The following is a 26,921-nucleotide window of genomic DNA, read 5'->3' as shown; positions in this document are numbered from 1 at the left end:
GCCATCACTGGCTTTGGCCTACCCATGACTAAACCCCTGGCACGCATGTCGATGGCTGATATGTTACGGCATCATTGCCTAGCGGTCGACTGTAATGTGGGCAGACAAGCGCATGTTTGAACAATTTTTAAGGTCTTTTTAGTGTCGTCTGATTCTTCATCACTCCAAACTTACCGGGATGATGCAACTGTCAACTGCGCTACCAGCTGTCCATGTTAACAACGCTCAAAACTATGTTTTTGTTCAAGCAAGGAACGAAGTTATGCGACTTGTTCCGCTTCGGGTGAGTGCATCAGTGGCTGACTTTATTCGCATCACTCATGATTTCTTACTGCAGATTGATGAGGTTCACTATCAGTCATCAGTCGTCACTCTAATTGACCCGTGTTTTCAGCCCTTTCAAGGCCTTTCAGGTCAATTCTCTTTCCTTGGCTATGTCACTCATGCTTATCATCTTTCGCCACTCTATGTGAGTCTGTCTGTAATTCTCCAAGTCAAATTTTTCATATAATTGTACTTGTTCACAGTGGCCTGAAGAATGTCGTGGTCTTGCTGACGAGCTCCTACGACAAGTGGGATTGTTGGGCATCATAGATGACATTAGTAGATACGCAATCTATGAGGTTATTGAGGTAAGAGATCTTTTATGCAGTCGAGTTCACTTCTCATTAGACGAACACATTAGCATGGTGGCGCCTCAATTCTCGAGAATACTAGGACACCTTATTGTGGGGCCAGCACACAAATGAAACTTGTGCCCATGTGGATGGTGAGTTTCCCTTCGAATCCCCCCACATCGTCGGACTCAGTGCGCGTCATACATAGCTTCACGAGTTACACGACTTCCAGTTCTCCCCGGCAATGTTCCCATATGGATTCCCTCCTCCTGTCAAGCTTTCGGAGGAGTTATCTTGGCAGCACTTTGATCAAGTTACTCGGCAGTCGCTCCCTGGACCATCGTTCCATGACACGTCCCTCCACCTGCCCTTAGATTTTGATTATGATCCCTCCGTGTTTGACGTAACCACAGCGTCGACATTTTCTGGCGTACTCACACCTGCTTTGGAGGAGGAGGGTGACGGCCTCTCGAATACTGTGATCCTCCCTGCTAATCATCCTTTCGATGGGACACAACTTCCTCACAAAGACCTCCATTGGACACAAAACTCACGAGAGGATTCACTGAGCAATGGCCAGAGGACAATGCTCAAAAGTTTGATGATAGACTCACCTTGGGCACGCCCATATAAGTTGGCAAGATACCTTTATGTAGGGTGTTTATTGGTCGGCATACCTGCCAACCCCTTTAATATGCCCGAGCCGGTGTCGAGGCAGTTGATTACAACCAGTTTTTTGAAAGCTCTGTTTTTCACCGGTCAAACATACGAATCGTTGTGTAATGAGAAATGTAAGTGTCCGCCTCCAATTCTCAACACCACTAACTAACGTTGTGATTAGTGAGGGTCACGGACAAAGCTGGGAGGGAGACCCTCGTGGATTGGTCATATTTGCGCAATAGAGTACGTTCATTTGTCGGTTTACCTTCAGTCACCATTAAACGTTTTCCACAGTTCCCGGACTTATACATAGAATTTACTTCTGAGCTACGTAAGGTCGCCAGAGGTAGCATGAATGTTACGGATGGATTCGTGACCCACGAAACCCACCGGAAACAGAAGATCCTCGACTTGATTAGTTTGTTCGACTCAGGGGACCTAAACCTGGTAAGAACCTGCAAATTCGTATCAAATAGAAACTTAAGACTTTGTCTATCAGATACAACGAGCCCTCACGGAGCTTATTGTCACGCAGGCCTTCCGGGAAGTGCTCTGGGCTTCGTTACTCCGACCTATCGCCGAATTAGCTGAAGGAAAGGTTAGATTGGCAGATCTATACCCTGACGCCGTACAATCTTGGACAGGTTATCTACAAAAAGGTGTTGTCGGTGTACTCAGCACCCTCGTGAGCTTTTACTTATTTGCTCGTCGGACGTCGATGACCAAATTTGTGCTTATGTATCAGATGTTTCAAGGGTTAACTCATCCCCCACAAAGCAGCTCTCACTTGAAGGCTCCTGCGCTGTTTCCTATCATCATGACTGCCCTCGATAACATGTACAAACATCCAGGCGACTTCAGCGTCTTCTTCAAGGAAGCCCATGAGCTTCTTTTTCTCAAGTCAGTCTCCTTTAACATTGTAATCTTACTCATCCGTCTCATCCGTTTAGGGAGGAAAACGTCTTAGTTTTGGAGCCTAAGCATGGAATTCCCAAAGTAATGTCAGACGGCCGGAGGAAGACCCTTGAAGACGTCAGGCCCATAGAAGTCAAGTCCATCGTAGATTTCGAAGTCCCCAACGCAGAATTCGCCTTTCCGGTTACTGGCATGGCGCAGATAGACATTTCCTACTTCAAACCGTTGACTATCTCACTGTGATCAACTTGAATATTGTACTCGTCATGATCTGAACGGTGTGCCTTCTGAATATTTTTGTACACGCGTATCTCAGAAATGAATTACCCTTTTACTCATTAGTAAAACGATCTCTGGTGTCGTACGAAAGCTCGACCGCCTCAAGTTCACATTCGCAAATTAGCGCCCACAAAGTTGTTTGTCATTGTTTTGGTGTGCGACATACTCGCTGATTAGATCGATCAAAAATTGTTGTCAAACGCCCAATAAGGCATATTCACGGTAAGCCCATCAAGCCAAATCTCCTCCGATCAAATCATCCAACGCCTTCGTTAGAACATGTCCCGCGTTGTATACAGCCCAGAGAACGCAAGAAATGACGGAATCGTAAGCATCTCTCGTGTAATTTTGACGGCAAAGTCTCACATTTAACAGTCACAATTGGAGTTTTTGGCAGACTTGGTATGCATTTGTGTGCCGCGTCACTGCGTACCTGACTCTGATACCCGAGACCGCCACTCCGCGAACCCCGCTGTGGGATCATATGAGGCAACTGATGCGCCGTTTCGCCGGCGGCTGCGCTCGCGTACTGCAGCACATAAGATCGGCCGTGCAGAAGGTGAGTTCTTTGATTTACTTCGTAACTATCTATAGTCTCAAGTTCCTCTAAGATGTTTTAGAGTTCCAGAGATGAAGTACAGGCTCGGACTGCAACTATGACCATCACTCCATGATCTACTATACCCATCTCACCGCTGCAGGAATGTATCATGATCTCCCATTTCACCAATCACGAATACTGTATACTATAATAGCGCATAGCATACAGTGCAGGTACTACATAGCCTGATATTGACCTCCTGTTGTATCGTCTTACTCAAATCTTCCTAAAATCTTGCTGATCATATTGAACTGAAACGTCCTACTAGTAGTGCTTACATTTTTGCACGTTGATTCTGAATCACAAAAGATCTGAAGCGATAACCCATGTGTATTGATGTTTTGAAATATATTTCAAGCTTGAACCGATTGAAATATTGACACTTCCAAAAAAGGTAACGATATCCGCACTTCGACCATTTTAAAAGTAACCTTCAAAGTAAAACCGTTCGTCCAGATATAATGAGGCCTCGCAAGGCCCGCTGAAGCATCTCTCGGAGGCGTGACGTTGCTGGAAAGCGAACATCCCATGAAAGTCCCTGGAATGCCCACTGCGATCAAGAACTTTATTTTACGGTACGTCAAGAGCAAAGCTGATTAGTGGTGCTTAGGTCGATTGACTCATCTGTACTTGAAAGCAGAGCGGGAGAGGCAGCATGGGGTACTTGAAGGATGGACCGTACATCAGTGCGAAAGAGGCCGTTGCAATTTACACAGCAACTGTTCACGGGCTTGAGAGCCGCAAATTTGGTTCTATACCATTCCCGTAAGCAAGCGAGGCATCGTTTGCACATTTTGAACTTACCGTTTTCTCTAGCCCTCTGTCGTTCGGCGCCTGAGCCTTATAATCGGCGCTCTGGCCGCATGCGTCGTGCGCAGGACATACCTCTGGTGAAGAACTGGTATCTGGAGCATTGTCCTCCTAACCAGCCAGTCAAAGTTCGCGTATCGTACCAGAAATTGCTCAAGTGTTTCGTCCTCAACGAACTCAAGAGTCAACCTGAGAAGGCAATGACTAAAAAGAATCTCTTCCGGCAGTTGAAGGCGACGAAGTTCTTTCAGACGACAAAACTTGACTGGGTGGAAGCCGGTTTGCAGGTGTGCAGACAAGGGTATAACATGCTTAATCTCCTCATCCACAGAAAGGTAAGCCTTCTTAGAGACCGCTGGGGTACATTGAAGCTAATTTCCATTTTCAGAACTTGAACTACTTGCATCTCGACTATAACATGAACTTGAAGCCAGTGAAGACGCTTACTACGAAGGAGCGCAAAAAGTCTCGCTTCGGAAACGCCTTCCACTTATGTCGCGAGATTCTGCGCCTTACAAAGCTTGTTGTTGATGCTCACGTTCAGTTCCGCCTTGGCAATGTCGATGCTTTCCAGCTTGCAGATGCACTCCAGTATATCTTTGCGCACATTGGGGCATTGACTGGTATGTACCGGTACAAGTACAAGGTTCGCATAATCTCGGTTATAGGCGGATTTTTTTTTGTTGATTTTATTCATCCAGCTCATGAGACAAGTTCGCATGACAAAAGATCTCAAGCACTTGATCTACTACCGCTTTAATACTGGCCCTGTCGGCAAGGGTCCTGGAAATGGCTTCTGGGCTCCTGGCTGGCGTGTCTGGCTCTTCTTCATGCGAGGCATTGTACCGTTACTCGAGCGCTGGCTTGGTAACCTCCTCGCGCGTCAGTTCGAGGGACGCAACAGCAAGGGCATTGCGAAGACTGTGACAAAGCAACGTGTCGAATCTCACTATGACCTCGAGTTACGTGCGGCTGTCATGCATGACATTCTCGACATGATGCCTGAGTCTATTAAACAAAACAAGTCGAAGATTGCACGTTTTGAACTTACCGTTTTCTCTAGCCCTCTGTCGTACAAGCACGATACGAAATTGCTTGTACTTGCACTTGAAAAACTGAAGGAGGCTTACTCAGTCAAGGGTCGTCTTAACCAGTCGCAGCGTGAGGAGCTTGCCCTCATTGAACAGGCGTATGACAATCCGCACGAATGTCTGTCGCGCATCAAGCGACTGCTTCTTACACAGCGTGCATTCAAGGAGGCTGGTATTGAGTTCTTTGACACGTACGACAAACTCATTCCGTGCTACGACATCGAGCCCGTTGAGAAGATCACCGACGCCGTAGGTTTCAGCATTTACTCCGTTATATGTCATGCTGACGTTGATACTTTACAGTATCTCGATCAATTCCTCTTCTTCGAGGCAGATAAAAGAGGGTTGTTCCCTGCCTGGATCAAACCTGCCGACACGGAGCCACCGCCGTTGCTTGTGTACAAGTGGTGCCAAGGCGTTAACAACTTGACAGACATCTGGGAGACGAGCGAGGGCGAGTGCAACGTGATGATGGAGACCGTCTTCTCCAAGGTGTATGAGAAGATCGACCTGACCCTGCTGAACCGTCTCCTCCGTCTCATTCTTGATCACAACTTGGCAGACTACATCACCGCGAAGAACAACACAGTGCTGACCTACAAGGACATGGCACATACGAATGCATTCGGTCTCATCCTGTGGTCTTCAGTTCTCTGCCTCCGTCTTCCAGTACTACGGTCTCGTCCTTGATCTCCTCATTCTTGGCTTGCAGCGAGCTAGCGAGATGGCGGGTCCTCCACAGATGCCTAACAACTTTTTGCAGTATCGCGACTCGGCAACAGAGACTCGTCACCACATCCGCTTATACTCCGTTATGTTGATCGCTTACACATTCTCTTCCGCTTCAGCGCGGATGAGGCAAGGGACCTGATCCAACGCTATCTTAGCGCCAACCCTGACCCGACCAACAACAACGTCATCGGGTATAACAACAAGCGCTGTTGGCCTCGAGATTGTCGTATGCGTCTCATCAAACATGACTGTTAACCTCGGAAGAGCAGTTTTCTGGAACGTTAAGAACAGCCTGCCGCGCTCACTCACCACCATCGAGTGGGAGGACACCTTTGTCAGTGTTTACTCGAAGGACAACCCACAGTTGTCGTTCTCGATGTGCGGGTTCGAGGTCCGTATCTTGCCCAAGATTAGGACGACGGGTGGCGAGCAGTTCTCGTTGAAGGACGCTGTGTGGAATCTCACCAACGAGCAAACCAAAGAGAGAACTGCGCAGGCGTTCCTCCGTGTCTCCGATGACGGTGTCCAGCAATTCAATAATCGTATTCGTCAGGTCCTTATGAGCTCCGGTTCCACCACTTTCTCGAAGATCGTCAACAAGTGGAACACTGCGTTGATCGGTTTGATGACCTACTACCGTGAGGCTGTCATCCACACAAACGAGCTCTTGGACTCTCTTGTCAAAGCAGAGAACAAGATTCAAACTCGTGTCAAGATTGGCTTAAACAGTAAGATGCCATCCCGTTTCCCTCCTGTTGTCTTCTACACACCGAAGGAGCTTGGTGGTCTTGGAATGCTTTCGATGGGTTCTTATCCCGCAGAGTGACTTGCGATGGTCCAAGCAAACTGACGTTGGAGGTTCGTTCACTCTCTTCTTTGATAATCATCGTCTGGCTGACAGTTCGTTTGATCAGTGACGCATTTCCGTGCTGGTATGACCCACGAGGAGGACCAGTTGATTCCGAACTTGTACAGATATCTTCAGCCATGGGAGGCAGAATTCTTGGATTCGGCTCGTGTTTGGTCGGAGTACTCCATGAAGCGGAAGGAGGCCAATGCCCAGAATCGGCGCCTCACCCTTGAAGATCTTGAAGATAGCTGGGACCGCGGTATTCCTCGTATCAACACCCTCTTCCAAAAGGATCGCCATACATTGGCATATGACCGAGGTTGGCGTGTGCGTACAGATTGGAAGCAGTACCAACTGCTGAAACAGCGAGTCCTTCACCTGCCTTGATTTATTGTTGACTAATGAAATGGCTATTGTAGCAACCCCTTCTGGTGGACATCTCAGCGCCATGACGGAAAGCTCTGGCAATTGAACAACTACCGTGTTGATGTCATTGCTGCACTAGGCGGTGTTGAGGGTATCTTGGAGCACACGCTCTTCAAAGGAACTTATTTCCCTACCTGGGAGGGTCTCTTCTGGGAGAAAGCGTCTGGAATCGAAGAGTCTATGCGATACAAGAAACTTACCAACGCCCAGCGGTCAGGTCTTAACCAGATCCCTAACCGTCGATTCACGCTTTGGTGGAGTCCGACCATCAACCGCGCCAACGTCTATGTCGGTTTCCAGGTCCAGCTTGATCTGACGGGTATTTTCATGCACGGCAAGATTCCCACTCTCAAGATCTCGCTGATTCAGATCTTCCGTGCGCACTTGTGGCAGAAGATTCACGAAAGTGTAGTCATGGACTTGTGTCAGGTCTTTGATCTGGAGCTAGAGCCTCTCCAGATCGAGACAGTACAGAAGGAGACTATTCACCCTCGTAAGAGTTACAAGATGAATTCGTCTTGCGCCGATATCTTGCTGTTCTCAGCCTACAAATGGAATATCTCTCGGCCTTCATTAGTCACAGATGTTGGTCACTTTCAATACCTCATTGGACTTTGATCTGATCTCTCGGTTTCTTTAGAACAAGGACGTTTTGGATGGCACGACCAGCAACAAGTATTGGATAGATGTTCAGCTTCGGTGGGGTGACTTCGACACCCATGATATCGAGCGGTATACTCGTGCCAAGTTCTTGGACTACGCGTCCGACTCCATGAGTATCTACCCCTCGCCAACTGGTGTTATGATCGGCATGGATCTAGCCTATAACCTGTGGTCTGCGTACGGCAACTAGTTCCCCGGTATGAAGCCTCTGATTCAGCAAGCCATGGCCAAGATCATGAAGGCCAATCCGGCATGCCACGTCTTGCGCGAGCGTATTCGCAAAGGTCTCCAGCTGTACTCTTCTGAGCCCACGGAGCCTTATCTCAACAGCCAGAACTATTCGGAACTATTTTCGAACCAGATCATTTGGTTCGTCGACGACACTAATGTGTATCGTGTCACTATCCACAAGACGTTCGAAGGTAACTTGACGACCAAACCGATTAACGGCGCCATCTTTATCTTCAACCCATGTTCTGGACAGTTGTTCCTGAAGATCATCCACACCAGTGTCTGGGCTGGCCAAAAGCGTCTCGGTCAACTCGCAAAGTGGAAGACTGCCGAAGAAGTGGCTGCATTGGTTCGTTCACTGCCTGTTGAAGAACAGCCAAAGCAGGTCATCGTCACTCGCAAGGGCATGTTGGACCCTCTCGAGGTTCACTTACTTGATTTCCCGAACATCGTCATCGAGGGAAGTGAGTTACAACTGCCCTTCCAGGTTTGCATGAAGATGGAGAAGTTCGGTGACTTGATCCTAGTAAGTGGGTCCACGCGTATTTACATCTTCATTACTGATACTGTTTCTCACAGCGTGCTACACAACCTCAAATGGTACTGCTCAGCTTGTACGACGACTGGCTCAAGTCGGTGTCCAGCTACACTGCCTTCTCTCGTCTTATCCTCCTTCTTCGTGGCTTGCACGTCAACAACGAGAAGGCGAAGATTATTTTGCACCCGGACAAGTCGACCATTACAGAGCCTCACTTCGTCTGGCCCACTCTTACAGATGATGAATGGATCAAAGTTGAGGTCGCAATGAAGGATCTTATACTGGCAGTAAGTAATATCGCACACTTTTTGAACTTTAACTCATCGAGTCCAAGGATTTCGGCAAGCGGAACAGCGTCAACATCGCGTCCTTGACTGCGAGTGAAATTCGCGACATCATTCTTGGTCAAGAGATTGCCGCTCCCTCCGTACAGCGCCAGCAGATGGCCGAACTTGAGAAGAGTAATGAGGCGCAGGGTCAAGTCACCGCTGTGCAAACTCAGACCACCAATGTTCACGGTGATACGATTCAGACCGTCACGACAACCAACTACGAACAGCAGGTGTTTAGCAGCAAATCTGATTGGCGTGTCCGTGCCATCTCTGCTACGCATCTTCCTCTCCATCTCCAACATATCTATGTCTCCAATGATGATATCAAGGACGACGCTGCTTCGTACACCCATGTATTGCCGAGGAACATCCTGTGGGCATTCATCACTGCAGCAGATCTTCGCACTCAGGTTGCGGCCTTCCTGTACAGTGTATCACCAAGCAGGTCGAGGAGATCAACGAGTACCTCGGCGTGAAAGTAACAATAGCGTTGAGCTGCCCAACCAGTTGCCGAGGGACGACTTCCTTCTCAAAGATCTCGGACCTCCTGGGTGGGTCAAGACGCAAGCGCTTGAACTCAGTCATCTTTCTCCCACAGACGTCACCATTCAAGCCAAGCTGATGTCTGGATCCAAGATGCCGTACCTGGTTCGGATTCACATTACGGCTGACAGAACGCAATATGTAACGTTTTTTGGCGCTGCCTTGTTGTTTCCGCTGCGGCCGCAAATAATTGACGCTTAGGTTGACGGCCGCAAGTGCCGCTTAACGGGAGGCAACGCTGTAGGCAGGTTGCGGTTGGACCACGGCCTTCAAGTCGTCTTAGTACTAGTAGGTCTCTGCATCAACTCTCCCCTTTTTATATCAACTGTTCACAATCGCAGTAGTTCAATACCTCCCTTCAAGCTTACTGCTCGTACTCATCCTGCTTGTCATTTGTTGAGGACCTCTCGTTCGACGACGCTCTCCTGATAGATACCAGGACTGTAATCATCATGCCATCAGATACTCAATCTACAGCTTACAAAAAAGCTGCTGCGTCCGCGCCTTCGAAGGATTCATTATCAAGGACGCCACATGCCATTGACCAGTAGGTCCCACCACGCGTTCGTCCCTCTATTTCTTCCAAAGAGAATGTAGGCAGTGCTGCATATACTTCTTCATCATCTACTGCATCTCCGGCACTTGAAAAGCGCGAAGAATCCGCAGGCACATCCACACTCCTTTCGCAAAGTCATTCCAGGCGCAGCAGTCTCCGGTGTCGCTCTCAATCTAAAGATCACGCTTCATTTGTAGAGTCTTCTGAGATCAAACGTGTCAAGAAACCCAAAGAGAGCTTCTTGGCCACGTTCTTTCGCAAGCTCTTCTGCTGCCTCGGAGCCGATTCCCGAGCTCATGACATCGACGTCGATGGTGTGGCAAGCGTTGGGTCGGGTCCTACTTTACTGGCTCACAAGACCGCGGACAATGCTGTGAAGCAATTTTCTGAAAAAGCACCGGTCGCATCGGTAGTTCCGGTCGCATCCTCAGGTCAACCTGCTGTACCTCTTAAGGACTTGCTAGAGACTGCGGGCGCTACCAGTAGGGCCGTACAACTGCCAGGTTCTTCTGTTCCTGGTCAAGTATTAAAGACCTCTGCAAGTCGCCCGTCCGAACATGGTAACGAGTCGGATGATGTTTCGTTTGATGAGTTAAGCGAGGAAGATGAAATGCTGATCAGGAATGGGGGTGCAGGCATTCCCATGGGCTCTGTGAGTGGATCCGTAGTCCAATAGATATATTTCTGACTTGGAATTTACAGGACGGAAAGTCATGGCCACTTCTCCCACCCATCGCGCCTAAACATGTTGGCAAGAAGTGTTTAGTGCTTGACCTGGACCAGACCCTCGTCCATATTAACATCATGGTATATCTTTCACTCCGATTTCATACCTGCTTTTGACGTACCTCGCTGTCAGCCCATACCAGATCCAGACTTTGTCGTTCCTGTCCAAATTGAGCATCAATGGCACAACATGTATGTACAGAAGCGACCAGGAGTAGACGAGTTTCTTCGACAGATGGGTGAGCTGTACGAAGTAGTAGTGTACACCGCAAGTCTGGGTTCCGTGCGTTCATTACAGGTGGCCGGGTTCTAAAATTCAACTAATGTCTTTCTTTTCCTTGTTTCGTCTCATTTAGTATGCAGATCCGGTGATGGACCATCTCGATATCTACAATGCCGTTTCGCATAGGCTTTCGAGTTGGGCCGCAAGAACGTGGATAATTCTGCCAACCTACATATACTGCACCAGTGGGTAGGGCGAAAAGTTTCTGCTGGCATAAGGTGCCGTCCTAACACTTTCTTTTGATACTTAGGGTTCGTCTACTGCTGTGGGGGCAGTCTCTGATATAGACCTCTAGCTCGCAGCATAAATATATTTGTGGGCTATATATATCGATAATTTACTTATGATATCTATGGAACTTGTCATTGCGGTTGCTTTCTGGTCTACTTGTTGAGTTGAGCGCGCTGATGACTACGTCATAAAATTCCCAAAAAGGAAGTTTGGTTCGATTGTCTTTGTACTCTCCGTACTACTACGGCACGAACAACCTTCAGTCACAGGTTCCTGGCTTGAACATGATGGTAAGCTCAACTGTGCCTCTTGGACGTGCTCATGATCAAGAGTCTAACATGGTTTAGACAACTTACAGTTCTCAGCAACAGATTCTCAATCATGCGGTTGGTATTTGGCCAACGCAACTCCCGCGGTACGCTGAAGCGATGATGCTGTGAGTACCCGTCTGCGAGTAGGATTGCATTCGATTGACTTTTTCTGCAGTACAATTAGTGATGATATACCTGAAGATACTTCCGTTGGTAGGAAGAAAACTGATGTCCCTAGGTTAGTTTCTTTTCTTCATAATGGATTCACTTCAACGCCATCAACAGGCCCTTAAAATATGGGAATTGGGAGGAATTTGTCCACCCGTTAGGTGGTACATACTACTATCATAAGGACAAGGTGAGTGCTGCCTAGCTAATCGTATAAGTGATAAACTCGATAAAAAATTTAGAGAACGTATACTTCGGTAAACCTAAGGCGGTACCAGGATCCCCAGAAGATCGATGACTTTGTCGATGCATTACGAGCTGTGACGCAAGAAGATGCGTGGATACTGGTTGTTCATCCAACAATGTTCAGAGGAGAAGAAAAGTTCCAATATTACTACGTGGTTCCGGACCAGCGTATCATTGCCTGGATAGAGGAACTAAACGGTTACCTTCTTTTCCGCGACTGTGTCCAGCCAAGCCAATGGGAACATAAGAGTCAGTACCTTATCTTTGAATTTTTCTTTGAGACCGATTGCAATCATGTAGGACTCGAACTCGAGGCTCAGTATTGGTAAGTGGTCGGATGTGCCAACCTGATTGATCAAAAGACTTCTCACTGGCGGCAGGAAACACTTTGAATTCTTTCCGCAGCAGTCGTCGATGGATGTTTCGGTTGTGAGAAGCATACGGAGAGAAGTTATTTGCTATATTGGAGGTAAGCTTTATATCACGGGGATGGCAAGAATCGCTTAGCAGGCACAGAAGCAATTACGTTGAGTCAATCCACGGCCGGTTCGATATTCTGGACCCTGGAGCAAATGAAGCAAATCATCGAACATCTAGCCAGTATCGGTTCGTACTTGTATCTAGTCCTGCATAGCGTTTTTATAATGAAGAAACAGAAGACCTTGCAGACAACGGGCTCATACATGAAACCGGTATCGTGTTCTGTTGTATGTGAGCCCTGGAAAGCTGAAATCAAGTACTGATATCCCAATTCACAGGTAGAATTTTATACATCTTACGTGCGTTGCTTCCTCACAAACCCTATCGTCATCAAGTAAATGAACGTTTTAGGGCACCATCAGTATCTTAACCGCCACAACCAACCAGAAGCTCGACTGATTCGGAACCATGCAGTGAAAGAGAAGCGTAGAAACTGTAAACTTCTTTGTTTCATGAGCAATACTGCAGCTACAGTCTTCTGCATGCCGGTCATGATCGAAAGCGTCAAGAGGACTTCCGTCGATGGTATCGTGAATGGAGTGGAGGTCAAAAACTTTGTCGACAATCTTAGCAATCAGACGAAAAGTCAAATTACCTTGGTAGGCGCTACATCAATGAGGGTATCCACCCACTTATTCACCCACAGGCTGGTGTCTCCATGGCCTTGGACATCGCCATCCTTGCTGTTCCAGGTTTAGGCACAACAGTGACCTCACAGACGTTATGTTCTTGCTCTTTACTTTTCGGTGTTGGCTGCATTTTTGCTGGCACGATGGTGCAACATTTCGGCGAGAGAATGAGATCCATTGACTTTGCAGTTCGATTCACACTATTTTTTCTCAAGAACAAGCCTGATATTACTGACTGGACAGGTATATTACCTGCAAAAGAGGACGGCGATGCTTGTCGTCATTACAAGCATACCGACTTCTTTTTGTGTATTGAGGTAAGCAAACTTCGATCGTGATTATCTGTGTCACTTATGGTTCGGTAGTGTGACAAGCTCCATCCTTGGATTCTTCGCAGGTGTTGCTTCAGACTTCAAACCATCTACACCTCTAATGATTGCGTGCTTCACTACGCTCGGTGTTGTGGTAGGTTCTTTGATTATATTGGTGATTGCTAGTTACGGTCCTGGCCTGGCCAGGATACGGCCGCAGTAACATCTTGTCCTGAAATTATTCTGCGAGAGTATTGCAAATATAGGATGGATATGTCCCGCGTGAGTCGCATTACGAAGATAGGAGTCACCAACGTTGTCTGCGCCGTGACATCATGCGACACGGTAACACTACGGTATTTTTTCTGTACTTAGGTCCTCAAATTCGTCGTCGTCGTCCGCTAAGAAAGACAGTCAGTTTATTGAAGGGGAGCACACGCCGGACATACATTGAATGGGAGAAGGGGCGTCCCATGGGATCTGACCAGGAGATGTACTGGTTACATTTGACACATATTCCTGCAAGATTCTGGCATGATAATTTTCTTCCAGCCAACGCAACCTGTATTTTTTGTACAGCTCTTCAAGTCGCGTGCAGCCCAACTCTGCACGTCGCAGTCGTTCTTTAACATCAGCCATGGACTCCTCGCGGCTCTCTGTCGTAGGGCAGTCCTTATCAATATTTACCTCTCTGATCTATGATGAGCTTCGAAAATGATTGATGATAGTATCTGACACTTACCTTACGCTGGCGAATTCCTCAGGCTTGGACCCGCCACTTTGTTTGTCAGTGATATCGTGCACTAACTCAATCCTGACACATAGAATTAGCAAGTCCAGTCTTTGACAAGTAAGCCATTAAGTTTACCGGAGGTTCAGATTAATAACATGTCCAGAGATCTGACACGATGATGATTGTTGCATATCCAGGTTCAGCATAGGCAATGGTAGCCTAGCTGCGATATACAAGAAGATGCAAAGTCCAAGAACACTTTTATCCTTCGGGTCCTTTACTAGCACTTTTTTCGGACCATGGAGCTTATCACCATCGATTTTACGAAAGGTTACTCGGTCCCGACTCCCGGTAGGCCATCCCATCATTGCGGCTACTAATACCTAGCTGTCACTCACCCTGGCCACTGCTTGACTGGCATCAGGCACCCCGCAATTTGACGAAAGGTTGTTCATTTCCGGCAGGCCATCCTGGCCCATAATCACTGCGGCTACTGCCTAGCTGTCAGCCACCCTGGCCACTGCTTGGCTGCTATCAGGTACACCGCTTATTGGAATATCACGTGGTGCGCTGCTGGAAATAAAAAGCTAGATTTTAGTATCTGTGATGCTCGAGCTACTTTTGACTTGCGAGCTCTCATGACCACTGAAGAGACCATATCTACCATTCCGAGCAAGCGTGCTACATCGGCCCTTCAAATGGGACCCCGCAAAAAAGCGTAAGCTGCCCTTGTTCGACACAGCTTTTGCAGACTTATTCTGTTGCCCAGCTCTATGTCCGATCCTCTTATATCCCATGGGCGTCACTTCGGTCGAACAGTATTTGCACTATGTAATTATCCTTCTCTACTCACCAATGGCATCCTTAGATTGGAGCAGATGGAAGATACTCCTTTGGAAGACTTCCCTGCAGAGTGAAACACATTGTCTCTATTGACTTACTGTTGTCTGATTTTTTGGTAGGGAACGACGAGAACATCGAGTTTTCGAACAGCTCTTGGACTCTTATCCCAGCCTGTTGGAGCGACTGAAAACCGGGTCTGAGGAGGAAATTATTCATGTTGGAGAGCTGGTGAGTTGTTTTCTGTGTGGCTAGACTTCGTGCTTACAATTCATAGATCGGTAAGGGAGCTGCAGGCGCGAGAGGCGATGATACGAAAACGTTGAAGTCTGCAGTGCTCGATTGGATTTCTCCGAAAGGGGCAGCAATTCAGCCCCCCCTACACAGGAACTCAAAGATCGATCGGGGATTCAACCACGAGCTTACCGGATCACTGCTTTGTCCTGCTGGGTTGGACTGGAAGGACGCAGAGTATGTTTTCATTTTCTTTTTTCTAGCATCGGTAGTCCTGACAACGTTTTTTGCGCTTGATTCTCAACAGAACGAGAGAGAACCTCCGAAGTGGCGAAATGTTAGTCTGTGGGGACCAATGGCCCATTTTCTTATATGCCCACCATATGTTTGATGCGGATGACCCATGGTGCGGTCTTCTTAGGAGCCGCTTGTTGGTATGTGTGAGTAGGCAAATGTATTTTTACATAGTTCACTACTGATTGCTTGCACGTCAGGCCTACAAGCATGTCTTTACGTCTCCAAGTTCGGTCGACAAAGAACCGAAAGCCACGCGGTCCGGGAATGCTCGCCTTCATGGCATGAATTCCGTCACCATTGCGTCCATAGCTTACGTTGCAACTCAGGTTCATCGACGCATGTCTTTCTCGTTGAATAGCTGATAGCTGACATACATGCAACCAAAGGTCCGATTTGCTATAAGTTCTTCTTCGGTGTTCTCAAGGACCGACACAACGACCGACTCAGAAACGTTTTATCATAGCCTCCTCGACCTCTTCGAAGATCCTGAGGAATCTAAGGAGGTTGATGACCTACTCACTTGGTGGAATCGGTATTTTTTATTACTCTTCGTTATATCACTGAGGCTCATGCATTGTTATGTGCCAGCCAAGTGTTTCCCACTTCCTCTGCCGCTAAACGACCTATCAGCGCCAACAGTGCCTTATCGAAAATACGGCTCAAATGTCTTGCGATCAAACAAACTACAGATTCAAACTTAATTTCATTGTAGTCTTTCTAGAAACATGTTTTTATATAATAAATTACAACTAATATAAGCATAAGCATGTTGTCGTCAACTAGAGCACTCGAGTGACCAGAAGATAGACCTACAGCCAATAATGATCTGAAATAAGCCGAGATGAATTGTAATAGCCCTACCTCTGCAACAAGCTAGCGGATGGTACCACGTCGTCATTGTCCCGCACTCTTGTAACGAATGCAGCTCGGTCCAGAACAAACTAACGTCGCAAGGCCTTATATAGCGTCAGAGTTTATCAAGACTTCGTGGAGAATAGACTGACTAACCCACCTTACACTTAATGACCATACCTTGGCAGTGAGCTGGCAGATAGTATCGCGTCGTCATCGCCCCGCATCCTTGCACCAAAGGGAACTCGAACCAGAACACACTAACGTCACAAGACCTTATCTAGTACCAGAGATTATCAAGAGTTTGTAGAGAACAGAATGACAGACTCACCTTGGACCTAACGACCATATCTCGGCAGTAAGCTGGCGGATGGTATCACGTCGTCATCGCCCCGCATCCTTGCACCGAAGGGAGCTCGATCCAGAACACGCTAATGTCGCAAGACCTTATCTAGCGCCAGAGTGCATCAACAGTTTGTGGAGAATGGACTGACTGACTCACCTTGCACCTAACGACCATATCTCGGCAGTGAGCTGGCAGATGATACCGCATCGTCATCGCCCCGCATCCATGTACTGAAGGGAACTCGGTCCAGAACACGCTAACGTCACAAGACCTTATCTACTGCCAGAGTTTATTAAGATTTTGTGGAGAATGGAATGACTGACTCACCTTGCACCTCACGACCATACCTTAGCAGTAAGCTGGCGGATAGTACCGCATCATCATCGTTCCGCATCCTTGTACCAAAGGGAACTCGGTCCAAAACAAACTAACGTTGCAAGACTTTACCTAATGCCAACGTCAAGGGAGGATTTGTCGAAGTTCCATTGAAAAGCATAGGTTGCCGGTGATAAGCGGATTGAAACTGCATTATAATCGCTTTACACATTTGGGCCGTTGGCAGCTTTGATCCAAAGCAGTCCGGCCATATAAAAAATTATCTGATGTTAGCATTCATCTAGAGATTGCGCAACAGCCAAAGGTCACATACCACGACCAGGGCATGGCAGAATGATAGTGTATCACCGCTAGTGCTCAACTAGGTGACTGTGGTGACTTTGGGCAACTTAATAATTCATTCTCACGGCTGGTGGGTATTGCAATCTGTTGACAAAATGGCAGATAATTGCAACGAGACTGCACAAATGTGCATTTGGTGGTTTCTATCCAACGTAGTCCGGGTATTCAAGTTCCTCGAGCGATACACTAGCGACATGAACATCGTCCTGATCTTCATAAGTTCAGCCTGCTTATCTGTGTTCCGTTTTCCGTTTCGAGACTGATGTTCGACCAGTCTGGTCTTTTCTCCGCTGTCGGCACGTCTTTCATTGTCGCGATGGAGTCCGATTTCAGTCCCGACCCTAGTGACACCACGAATGCACTTTTGAAGCAACTCGTGCAGATCGGACTCGGCAATCTCGCTGAGGCAGGCTCCACTCCCGTAGACCCAGCATCTACGTGGTCTCCGACCGCGTCGACCTTATGGGTCCAAATGATCGCATATGCGAGTTTGTCCATGAGCTTGCTTGCTGCATTCGGGGCCGTGCTGGGAATGCAGTGGCTAGGGTACTACAAGTCGCACAGATATGGTCGTGGTTCGCTGGAGGAACAAGCAAAGCGCAGACAAGAGCAGTTCGACGGCATCGTCACATGGTATTTTGATACTGTCATGCAATCCTTTCCGGTCTTACTTCAGATCTTTCTTCTTCTGTTTGGGATCTCTCTTGGCGCCCATTTGTGGTACGAGCAGGCAAGCATCGCCTGGGTCGTCATCGGAACGACAATCTTCGGATTTCTATCTTATTCCCTGACTGTGATGGGTTGTTTGATATCTCCCGCCTGTCCATTTCAGACACCAATATCGACGATATTACACATTTTGCACATTGACAGTAAGATCATTTTACCTAATTCTGGTGATCGTTCCCTATCTGAATCGACATTACAGGGGTTCTACACCTGGTATTCAAACGAGTTTCCTGTTATTTCCAGCGGCCCATGACGTTACTGTACAGTGAGTTATGTCTTCTTCCATGTGCACGGGTTTTGACCGTTTCATATCAGGCGTGGTCAAACGGTTGTTTAGTATCGTCAGATTGGGATGGATCCGACTGTCTCAAGTATCTAGAGGTGACGATCTTATCTACTATTACAAAGATACATTCAGTGCTCATTCACTCCCTAGGCCCTGTACTTGCAATAGTTACATGCACACAATCTCTTCGGCAATTCATCACCAGGCTTCATAGCCGGCTGCGTTCTTTGGCTCTGCATTCTGCAACAAATGTCGTGGACTCAGAAGCGCAACTGCTCGACCAGGATCTGGATGCTTTCGTGGAGAATGAAGGCACCCTTGATCTCTACCTCCCTGACATGCCCACCAGCGATCTCGAAGCGCCTAGCGTCAAGTGGCTACTTGAGACATCTACGGATCCTGAAGTATTTCTTGCTGCTGTCAGTCTTGTCCCACAGGTCGAATGGCCCCTGGATCTTGATGTTTCAGACATGCTGCATCAGCTGTATGATATTTATAAGAGTTGCATCGACCACTGGTGGTACATCATACCGTCTTTGGAGGAGAAGGCATTGGCATGTGTAATGGCCCTAAATCATCTATACTATGGATGTGTCCTTCAGGCACATCCTGACCGTGGCGAATTTATTACTCGCGAGGAACGGGACTTCGATGTGTTTTTTAGGATTTACGACATCATGCCCAGAGCCTACCGAATGATAGTCGATGCGACTCTAAATTTTTGTCGTCGAGAAATCAATACGCGGAGTATTCATTTTTCAGAGGCTTGCCCTGACTCCATCTATGAGCGGCTGTCACATCTTCTTCCTTATTATTTTGTAACTGGGCGAGTGAATAAAGACGTAGAAGACCTCGCGATACAAGTGATGTCAAAATTCCTATCATCCCCATCCTCTCCGTCGAATCAAATCCTAGCCAATTGCATTCTTCTTGCTTGCATCATGGTCGGGGCTCAAGTTGACAAGAAAGACATAGTTCGGATTGATAAAAGGTGCCATTGACTCATTTTGTAATTTTTCTGCCATGAATGACAAAGAGACGGTGTAGTTCTGCTCTGGACCAACTCAAGGCGTCTCTTTTGGCGCAGTTCCCAAATGCTCTCCGGCCATGGGATGGAGGCAAGCTCGACAAAAATGGCACAGGAGTCACATGTTGGGCATGGAAGCTTCTCGATATCATTTGTCCCATCCTCGAGTTTGTCAAAGATACCTTTAATCCTTCATTCCACATCATGTGGAACCTGGACATGTGCAGGAAGATTTACTTACAAGCAAGGTCATCCGAACAAAATGATGCCTCGGTTTCTTTGGCAGTGCTGCAAAAGGTACTGCACTTCACGTTCGCTGCTTCTCGTGTTTCTTGGAACCCTGCCGAGCTGTGGTCAGCCCACTGGGTTGTTGGACGCAATTCCCACTCGCCAGGAGACTTTGACTGGCTTGTAGACTACCTCGACTTCATTTATTCCGACGACCACGAAGCGGCATATGACGTCCTTTTGCTACTGGGTAGTATGGGAGTGTTTTGCAGCCCCGCTAAACAACATCTGTTCATCGAGAAGCTCGTCACCTGCATGGATAGTAACATGCCTCTCCATTTACGCCATGCCGCTCTTCGTGCTGCTCACAGCGCCCGAGAACAAATCGCCTTGATTGATGCCATTGGTGATTCGACACTACGGGACATTATTTTGACCAAGCTCTCTCTCGCTATTCTGTCCGTGCTTTGTCTGCACCCAGGTACAACACCTGCAAATGATGATCTCGACCTCTTTTTTGATGATGACCGCGACATGTGCTACCTCGAACTGGTCCATGCCCTTGTGAGGAATTCCGACTGGCACCCCTGTTTGTTTGCGGATCGCCATGTCAATCGGTGCATCAGTATGATCCCACAGTACTGCAATCCCCTCTACAGCGGACATGCCTTTTACATAGCTGGTATCCTCCTCCTAATCACAGCTGAACGGACATCGGTCACATCGCTCGATTCTGTTACAGAGCAGCAGTGGTGGGACCTGATGAAAACCACGTGGTATGAACCTCCCTATGCCTTTAATGACGCGCACTCTTTTAAGCTCCTTCGTGTCCTTGTGGATGGCACAAAGAGGTATATGCAGATTGCTTCGAAATCTGATCTCGAGCAGCTCATCGAAAATGTGGATGGCATAGTCAGATTGTTCGAGTGGATCATACGACAGAAGTGGCGACCACGGGAGATAGGACAGGAGATGCACGATTTAGAGCAGCAAAAGGGGAGCATCATTGCTGCAAAGGAGTTGAGGACTGCAGCCAGCAACATGCTGGAGAGATTTGGTCAGCAATTATTAGTCCCCTAATCATGACTTGCATGCTGCGTTAGAGTCTCGGAATAGAGGAAGTTGCGGGCAGTGTATGCGCGGAAGTGGGGCATATCAAGATCTCAATGAAATCGATACTGAATCATCAGCCATCTCTGACTTGGTAGACGCTTGTGGAGCGTGAGGAACAATGAGCATGAGATGCAAACATCTAGGAGACCAGCACCTAAATGTTGACTGGGGGAGGGGAAGTTGTTCCATGGGGACAAGGTTCTGCGCTCAGCTGTCGCGGTTACATCCCTTCGTCGATATGCGCACCAAGACAAAGATGGGGCGACAGACACAGATTTATTAAAAACCATTCGTCTCCGTATCACAATCACTTTTTGTTGGTAGAGGTGCCAATCATACCGCTGAAATCAATAAATTTGTCCACCGGAAGCAAATTGCTAGTGTTGTCTGCCTCCTTCCTCACGCTCCACGTCATTCTGCCCTTCTAGATCATCAGTTCTCGATAGACCATCCGAGCTTCCCCAGCGCAGGCTTCGCAGTCCCAACCTCTGATTCCTGGAAAGTCCGGGCGATGGGTGAGGCTTCCACATCTGAGATCTGAGACGCAGATGACGATGTCAAAGGACATGAACTCACCTTCATGGAGTGTGGTTGCCCTGTTCAGATGAAACTGCGACACATAGGCACTTCAGCAGCCTGCCACTCCAGAGCAATCTGAGAAAATTGTTAGATGAGCGATGGGTCCGGAACTGTGGAAAAGCATTCAGTGGTGCGATCGGCTAGCATAAGTGATACATACCTCCATAACTACATTCTCAAGGATGTCTGAGAAATGCAGCATGATGGAGATGTCTGGGACGATGTACGTCAAATTCTCGATGCTGCTAGCATGCGGACTCGTAAGAATCATGCACGGACACAAATTCCAGGCCCTATAAACACCACACGCTCATCAGTTACGCCACAAACAAAGGTTCATGATAAGTATATGTAGCATCGAGACTGGACTGGAACTTGAGGGGAACACTGACACACTTCAGCAGGGGCATTGACTAGCAGGGTAGGGAGTGAATAGATTTTGAACGGCTGTCGTGAATGCTGAGCTGCTTGAGCTTTGTTGTGTGGTAGGGCTGTACGATGGGAAGGCCTGAGTATGACGATCGAGACTCAATTACCAACTATCTGGAATTTGAAATTCAACCTCAGCTGCTTGTTCGCAAAACGCCATGCACTTAATGTTGTTCTCGAGCTTCAGAGGATTTGAATCACTTTGCCCAAACTTTGCCTTTCTTTAATTTTATGATGACTCAAGCTCGTCTGCACTTGGCTGTAGTATGCCCTCACATTCACTCAGAACACAGAGAATCGTGACAACTATGCACTCCAGCGCCTGCATTGCTATTTCTCCAGTCTGGTCGAATGATTCTTTGATGGTCTGGCGAAGCTCGCTGACTTGGAACGATTCGTTTCATCGTAGCGTATGCGACTCTTTACAGACTTTGTGTAAAGAATGGTGCCAGTGCTATGGTATGGTGTTCAGGCCGAATCAGCAAAGCAGCGATAAAGAGCTGCAGTTGCGGCTATGAATGACCGGTCTGACCCACAAGCCGAATCAGACTCTACTGAACTGTTTCAACACAAGACTCAACTGTTCTCTGATGCAGCTGTGAGCGCCCTCGCTTCCCTTTGTGTAAGCAAAGCACTTCATGCACACGCGTGGATCATGACAGTATTCATTGGTTATGTAGAGCCAAAGACTCCTAATTTTACGCGACACCGTACTCTTGATCAGTCTATTTTTTCTGTAGAGGTCAGCGTCCTCGCGCCAGTGCTTACATCACGATCTGATGATAATGTCACATGCATGCATAAAACATCTATTGGGACTTTGGAACTGCTGACTCTGTCAAAGCACCTACTGACTGATTACCTTTCTTCCTCAACTACACAGGGAATGAGCGGTGATCACGCTGGAATCAAACTTGAGGAAGACGAACATTCACAACTCAGAACAAATTACATATAAAAGAATGTATTATCCTCCAGGGAAAACATCGCAAAGTGATAAATGAAATATATAAACAAGTGGAAGGGTGCCCAGAGTTCCTCATGGTGCACAAATAAATGAAAAATCAAAGAATGACTATCACCAAGAAAGCAAAAAGCAAAAAGCAACATGAAGTGACGTCCGATTCTTGAGATGATGCAAAACTAATAACGCCTATACTCATACCCTGGCATCTCCGAAGGGCGTCTCTGCATCAACTCAGGACACAGGCATCCCTCAGTCCATCCATTGGGGGCCCTCGTGGTGTAGAGAATCATGCCTCTCATGGTGTGATATGGTAGTTTTCACTAAGAAGTGCATAGCATGAACTCATAGCATCACTCTGTGTACTATCCACAGTGATTCCTATATGATGCGCAGCTTTCCCACGCAACGCGCGCCATGCGCGCACCATTCCCGCGCTTCGCGATGTATACGCGCGCACGCTTTCCCACGCTTGCGCGCCCTTTAGCGCCAGCCATCCAGATGCATCCATCCACTGTCCACCATGTTCTCTAGTGCATATATTTCTATTTCTCTCATTGCATATTATTCCATCTTTATTTTTATCATGGACTCTCACATATATATATTTTTACATACCTACTCGGTAGCGCTTCGGCTCCGCATGACTGCGCTTAGGCGCGCTATATAAGCGCCAGCAGTACATACTATTACTGAACTTTTTCACCCATCTTTACTTACCTACTTAATACCTAGAAAGTCATAGTAGATCTCTATTCATTTGCATCACTCTTCTCTTATCTTGTATCATATCATCACTTAAGTTTAGTCTTTCTTATTTCGCGCCTCGCGCGTGCGCCTTTCCCGCGCTTCGCGCTAATACGCGCGCGCATTCCCATGCCTTCGTACCTTGCGCGTACCTGTGCTTTCTCGCGCATACCTCTAGATCTTTGCTGTACTCGCTTCCCCTTTAGGGTCAAACGCACTTGTCTCCTCAAGTAACGCAGACTAGGCAACGCGCGACCTTTCAACATTTATAGATACTGTCAGGAGCATCATTTGTTCCTCTCAGTATTGTTGTTTCTACAGCGGGTTCAGTGTACATGGTGAAGTCGTCTGCGGTACCTGCTGGGCCGTATAAGACGTCCAATGACTGGTTGTGGATAGGTGGGGGAGGCTGGTATTGAGTGGATTGGGGTTGGTATTGGGTGGGATAGGATTGCATGGGTTGCGGTTGCATGGGTTGGAGTTGGTATTGGTATTGGTGGAGTGTACCAAAGGGAAGGGGCTCTGCCGGCGGCGGAGGCTGGGACGATGACGGGGCCCCAGATGAATTTGTTGCAGAGGGACCACGACGACTGCATGGCTGAGGAACATACCCATGTTCTTTCTTGCGATGCTGTGTGATGTTGGAAGAGGTGTGAGTTCTGTAGTCACAGCCATCATGAGGACAGACGAAGCATTGCTCGCCCGTACTAAAATGAAATCAAATAGAATTGTTGATCAGGTGGAATCGGTGATGGTGATGAATGACCACGTACTGCACATCAGTATGATAATGGAAGCTTGCTTTGTGCAATGTCACAAAGTTACACCCTTCCCAGGTGCAGAAGTACGCACTGCATGAGCGAATGCAAGTTAGGTGAGCTACATACCCTAGGGTAGAAACACATACTTTTCTGGTGAATGCATGGCCTCGTGTGCCTTGCAGTCGGCGAACTTTGGAAAAGCTTGGTTGCAGATAGAGCAAGTGTAGGTCTAAATATTATGAGAGTTAGTCTTCAAGTCAATGCACGAAGTATGCGCCTGATTGGGCTTACCTTTGGCATGATTGGTTATATAAGAATATGAGTGAGGATACCACTTGTGAGGTGAATGTACGATTGAACTGGAGCGGATGATGGTGCTGGGTAAGTATGAGAGTAGGTATATATACGATTCCCTGCTGTGGTTGTGGTATTGTGCTTTGCGATGGACAAACCCATGTTTTCAATGGACAGACGCTTGTGGACCCCACTGTGGTCGTAGTATTGTGCTTTGTGATTGGCAAACACATGTAGATTTGTGGTTTTCAGTGGACAGACACTTGTAGAATCCGTACAAGGATACTTTGTGGAGGTTACTAGTGGATGTGGGCCATGTAACGCGTGAATGCATTGTTGTTGAAGCAACCACATCCATTTTAATACTTCATCGTCTGTTACAGCATCGAGCGAACACCAGGATATAGTTATTTGCCAGAGATATGCAGGCCAATCAAAATTTAGCGTAGAGAATTGAGTAAAGACTGACATGGATGTCGTCGTCGAATTCCATGATAAACCCATTAAGCCAATAGGTACTTTGCATGTCCAAGCGTAGTGCTTTGAGACTTTCATCCTTGTGGGCAGGACTGGACGAGAGTTGTCAATTTTAGCGATAAGATGGTAAAAGGGATGAGATCAGACGCGCGATCGATCATAGAGTTTGTGCAAGTCCGACAGTGCATTTTGTTTATTGCTAATGATGTTAGGCAGTATGTCGATGGAGTAAAAAAGGGACTTGTTGAGTCTGCGGTTGACATCTTTGCATGAATATAAGCAGCATTAAATATCAGGAACATGACATACCAGCAAGTTTTGACGTCCAAGTATGCCCATTGCCCGACTTGTGCCATTTACTATTACTTAGCGATAGTAGAACTTCACGGGAGCGGCAGTGGCTGTGCACTGCTGCATCTTTTGGTTGAAGGCGATCACACATGACGGTGCCTTCGTCAACAGATACCAGACTTGTACCAGACAGTACTTGGAAATACTATAGAGTATGACTATTTTGTCAACTCTTGATCGACTCAATTACCAATTATCTGCAATTTGAAATTCACGCTCGGCTGCTCCACTCACCGACTTGCTGCATACCACTCCGAGTAATGATACTCTGCCAGTTCACCTGAGACTCACTTCCCAATCTCACTAGTTTTTCTTGAGATTCAATATAGTAGGTATAACAACCTCATGCCACAAGCATCAGGCACCGACGACGAGGATCAATGCACCAACTTGAATGATGAGCAGCCTCCCTCGCAGTATGACGTCGTAGGACCCATCGAGGAGTGAGTTGCAGCTTCCTGGAATCTGTCGCGCATCTAACAGCAAGACAGGGACAAGATAAATGTTGAACCTTCAGTGGAGCTGCCATCAGGAATGTATGTGTTTCTGCCCTGACGGACATCTTCGCCGCTCCTTACTAGAATTGCAGCTCGAATGCGGGACCTTCACGGCCGTCTGGACCTCTGGTACAGGAAAGTGCATCCAATGTTCCACCAGTCGGCAATTTAGTTCTGTAAGTTGTCAATAATGACGTCAAACATACTTCTCAATTGTCTCAGCAAGGCGGAGAAGGACCAGCCAACTCTAAGCGAATTGTGAGCGAAAAACTTGAAGCTTATCGATCACAGCTAACGACGCCCCACACGCAGAGCAAACATCATGAAGCAAGTATTGGATATTCTCCAGGACTCGACAATTGTGTCGAAGAGTGGAAAGGACGAACGGTCTCGTTTCTGGGGGGTGTACAAAAGAGTCGCAGAGGAACACGACAGTGAGTTCCTCGAGCAATACACTACCGACATGGACATTGTCTTGATCTTTGTAAGTTTTGCGTGCTCATCTGCATTCCATTTTGAAGCTGATGTTTAACCAGTCTGGTCTTTTCTCCGCTGTCAGCACGTCTTTCATTGTTGCGATGGGGTCCAACCTCAGTCCCGACCCTAGTGACACCACGAATGCCCTTTTGAAGCAACTCGTGCAGATTGGACTCGGCAACCTCGCTGAGGCAGGCTCCAAGCCTGCAGACCCAGCATCTACCTGGTCTCTGACTGCGCTGACCTTGTGGATTCAAATGATCGCATATGTGAGTTTGTCCATGAGCTTGCTTGCTGCATTCGGGGCCGTGCTGGGAAAGCAGTGGCTCGGGTACAACAAGTCAAACAGATATGGCCGCGGCTCGCAGGAGGAACGAGCAAAGCGCAGGCAAGAGAAGTTCAACGGCCTCGTCACATGGCATTTTGATGCTGTCGTACAATCCTTTCTGGTCTTACTTCAGATCTCTCTTCTTCTCTTTGGGATTGCTCTTGGCGCCAATTTGTGGTACAAGCAGGCGAGCATCGCCTGGGTCATCATTGGAACGACGGTCTTTGGATTTCTGTTTTATTCTCTGACTGTGATGGCGTGTCTGATATCTACTGCCTGTCCATTTCAGACACCGACATCGACGATATTGTAAGTGTTGCGCATCGACAGTAAGATCATGAATTCTGGTGGTTGTTCCCTATCTGAATCAATATTGCAGGATTTCTCCACCTGGCATTCAAACAAGTTTCCTGTTATTTCCAGTG

General features: G+C 47.5%; 9 protein-coding genes across 9 annotated transcripts; 6 read left to right on the top strand and 3 right to left on the bottom strand.

Annotated features, from left to right (window-relative positions):
• Window positions 1-178: 178 nt before the first annotated feature.
• Window positions 179-2,435, top strand: F5891DRAFT_1182626 (uncharacterized protein; the record flags this gene model as incomplete). Its single annotated transcript, XM_041366195.1, has 10 exons — window positions 179-283; window positions 338-469; window positions 528-632; window positions 686-769; window positions 826-1,408; window positions 1,459-1,520; window positions 1,572-1,724; window positions 1,777-1,962; window positions 2,023-2,177; window positions 2,228-2,435. 10 exons carry the CDS (start codon window positions 179-181, stop codon window positions 2,433-2,435), a joined length of 1,773 nt encoding a protein of 590 aa, XP_041231951.1.
• Window positions 2,436-3,615: 1,180 nt separating this feature from the next.
• On the top strand, window positions 3,616-10,520 carry F5891DRAFT_1005351 (PRP8 pre-mRNA processing factor 8-like protein; the record flags this gene model as incomplete). The annotated part of the gene is made up of 15 exons (XM_041360386.1): window positions 3,616-3,651; window positions 3,673-3,698; window positions 3,727-3,837; window positions 4,946-5,222; window positions 5,277-5,561; window positions 5,623-5,761; window positions 5,861-6,511; window positions 6,620-6,920; window positions 6,975-7,566; window positions 7,622-7,780; window positions 7,835-8,401; window positions 8,455-8,700; window positions 8,748-9,190; window positions 9,225-9,368; window positions 9,890-10,520. 15 exons carry the CDS (start codon window positions 3,616-3,618, stop codon window positions 10,518-10,520), a joined length of 4,608 nt encoding a protein of 1,535 aa, XP_041231950.1.
• Window positions 10,521-10,561: 41 nt separating this feature from the next.
• F5891DRAFT_942270 (HAD-like domain-containing protein) lies at window positions 10,562-11,046 on the top strand (the record flags this gene model as incomplete). Its single annotated transcript, XM_041374402.1, has 3 exons — window positions 10,562-10,651; window positions 10,704-10,853; window positions 10,927-11,046. Coding segments are annotated over 3 exons (360 nt in total), but the record flags the coding sequence as incomplete, so codon positions are not given.
• Window positions 11,047-13,580: 2,534 nt separating this feature from the next.
• F5891DRAFT_1182623 (uncharacterized protein) lies at window positions 13,581-14,330 on the bottom strand (the record flags this gene model as incomplete). Its single annotated transcript, XM_041366194.1, has 4 exons — window positions 13,581-13,630; window positions 13,679-13,920; window positions 13,972-14,043; window positions 14,098-14,330. 4 exons carry the CDS (start codon window positions 14,328-14,330, stop codon window positions 13,581-13,583), a joined length of 597 nt encoding a protein of 198 aa, XP_041231948.1.
• A 405-nt stretch (window positions 14,331-14,735) lies between these two features.
• F5891DRAFT_942026 (uncharacterized protein) lies at window positions 14,736-16,045 on the top strand (the record flags this gene model as incomplete). Its single annotated transcript, XM_041374380.1, has 7 exons — window positions 14,736-14,875; window positions 14,925-15,033; window positions 15,080-15,273; window positions 15,344-15,476; window positions 15,531-15,659; window positions 15,720-15,865; window positions 15,922-16,045. The coding sequence occupies 7 exons, from the start codon at window positions 14,736-14,738 to the stop codon at window positions 16,043-16,045; spliced, it is 975 nt and encodes a 324-aa protein (XP_041231947.1).
• A 1,332-nt stretch (window positions 16,046-17,377) lies between these two features.
• On the top strand, window positions 17,378-17,779 carry F5891DRAFT_1101687 (uncharacterized protein; the record flags this gene model as incomplete). The annotated part of the gene is made up of 2 exons (XM_041363592.1): window positions 17,378-17,424; window positions 17,484-17,779. Coding segments are annotated over exons 1-2 (315 nt in total), but the record flags the coding sequence as incomplete, so codon positions are not given.
• A 3,245-nt stretch (window positions 17,780-21,024) lies between these two features.
• F5891DRAFT_1182621 (uncharacterized protein) lies at window positions 21,025-21,373 on the bottom strand (the record flags this gene model as incomplete). Its single annotated transcript, XM_041366193.1, has 4 exons — window positions 21,025-21,129; window positions 21,169-21,188; window positions 21,236-21,281; window positions 21,332-21,373. The coding sequence occupies 4 exons, from the start codon at window positions 21,371-21,373 to the stop codon at window positions 21,025-21,027; spliced, it is 213 nt and encodes a 70-aa protein (XP_041231945.1).
• Window positions 21,374-22,862: 1,489 nt separating this feature from the next.
• F5891DRAFT_1244665 (uncharacterized protein) lies at window positions 22,863-24,432 on the bottom strand (the record flags this gene model as incomplete). Its single annotated transcript, XM_041369784.1, has 9 exons — window positions 24,364-24,432; window positions 24,219-24,301; window positions 24,085-24,162; window positions 23,923-24,018; window positions 23,669-23,901; window positions 23,464-23,567; window positions 23,285-23,295; window positions 23,183-23,226; window positions 22,863-23,137 (listed from the first exon to the last, which is right to left on the bottom strand). Exons 1-9 carry the CDS (start codon window positions 24,370-24,372, stop codon window positions 22,863-22,865), a joined length of 933 nt encoding a protein of 310 aa, XP_041231944.1. The 5' UTR covers window positions 24,373-24,432.
• A 1,635-nt stretch (window positions 24,433-26,067) lies between these two features.
• Window positions 26,068-26,494, top strand: F5891DRAFT_928964 (uncharacterized protein; the record flags this gene model as incomplete). The annotated part of the gene is made up of 2 exons (XM_041373921.1): window positions 26,068-26,175; window positions 26,228-26,494. Coding segments are annotated over 2 exons (375 nt in total), but the record flags the coding sequence as incomplete, so codon positions are not given.
• Between the last annotated feature and the right edge of the window lie 427 nt (window positions 26,495-26,921).

This window comes from Suillus fuscotomentosus (genome assembly GCF_016647785.1).
Source record: "Suillus fuscotomentosus strain FC203 chromosome Unknown F5891scaffold_5, whole genome shotgun sequence".
In the NCBI taxonomy this organism is placed as follows: domain Eukaryota; kingdom Fungi; phylum Basidiomycota; class Agaricomycetes; order Boletales; family Suillaceae; genus Suillus; species Suillus fuscotomentosus.
Note: the sequence above shows the minus strand (reverse complement) of the source record. Positions and strands in the feature narration are given on the sequence as shown.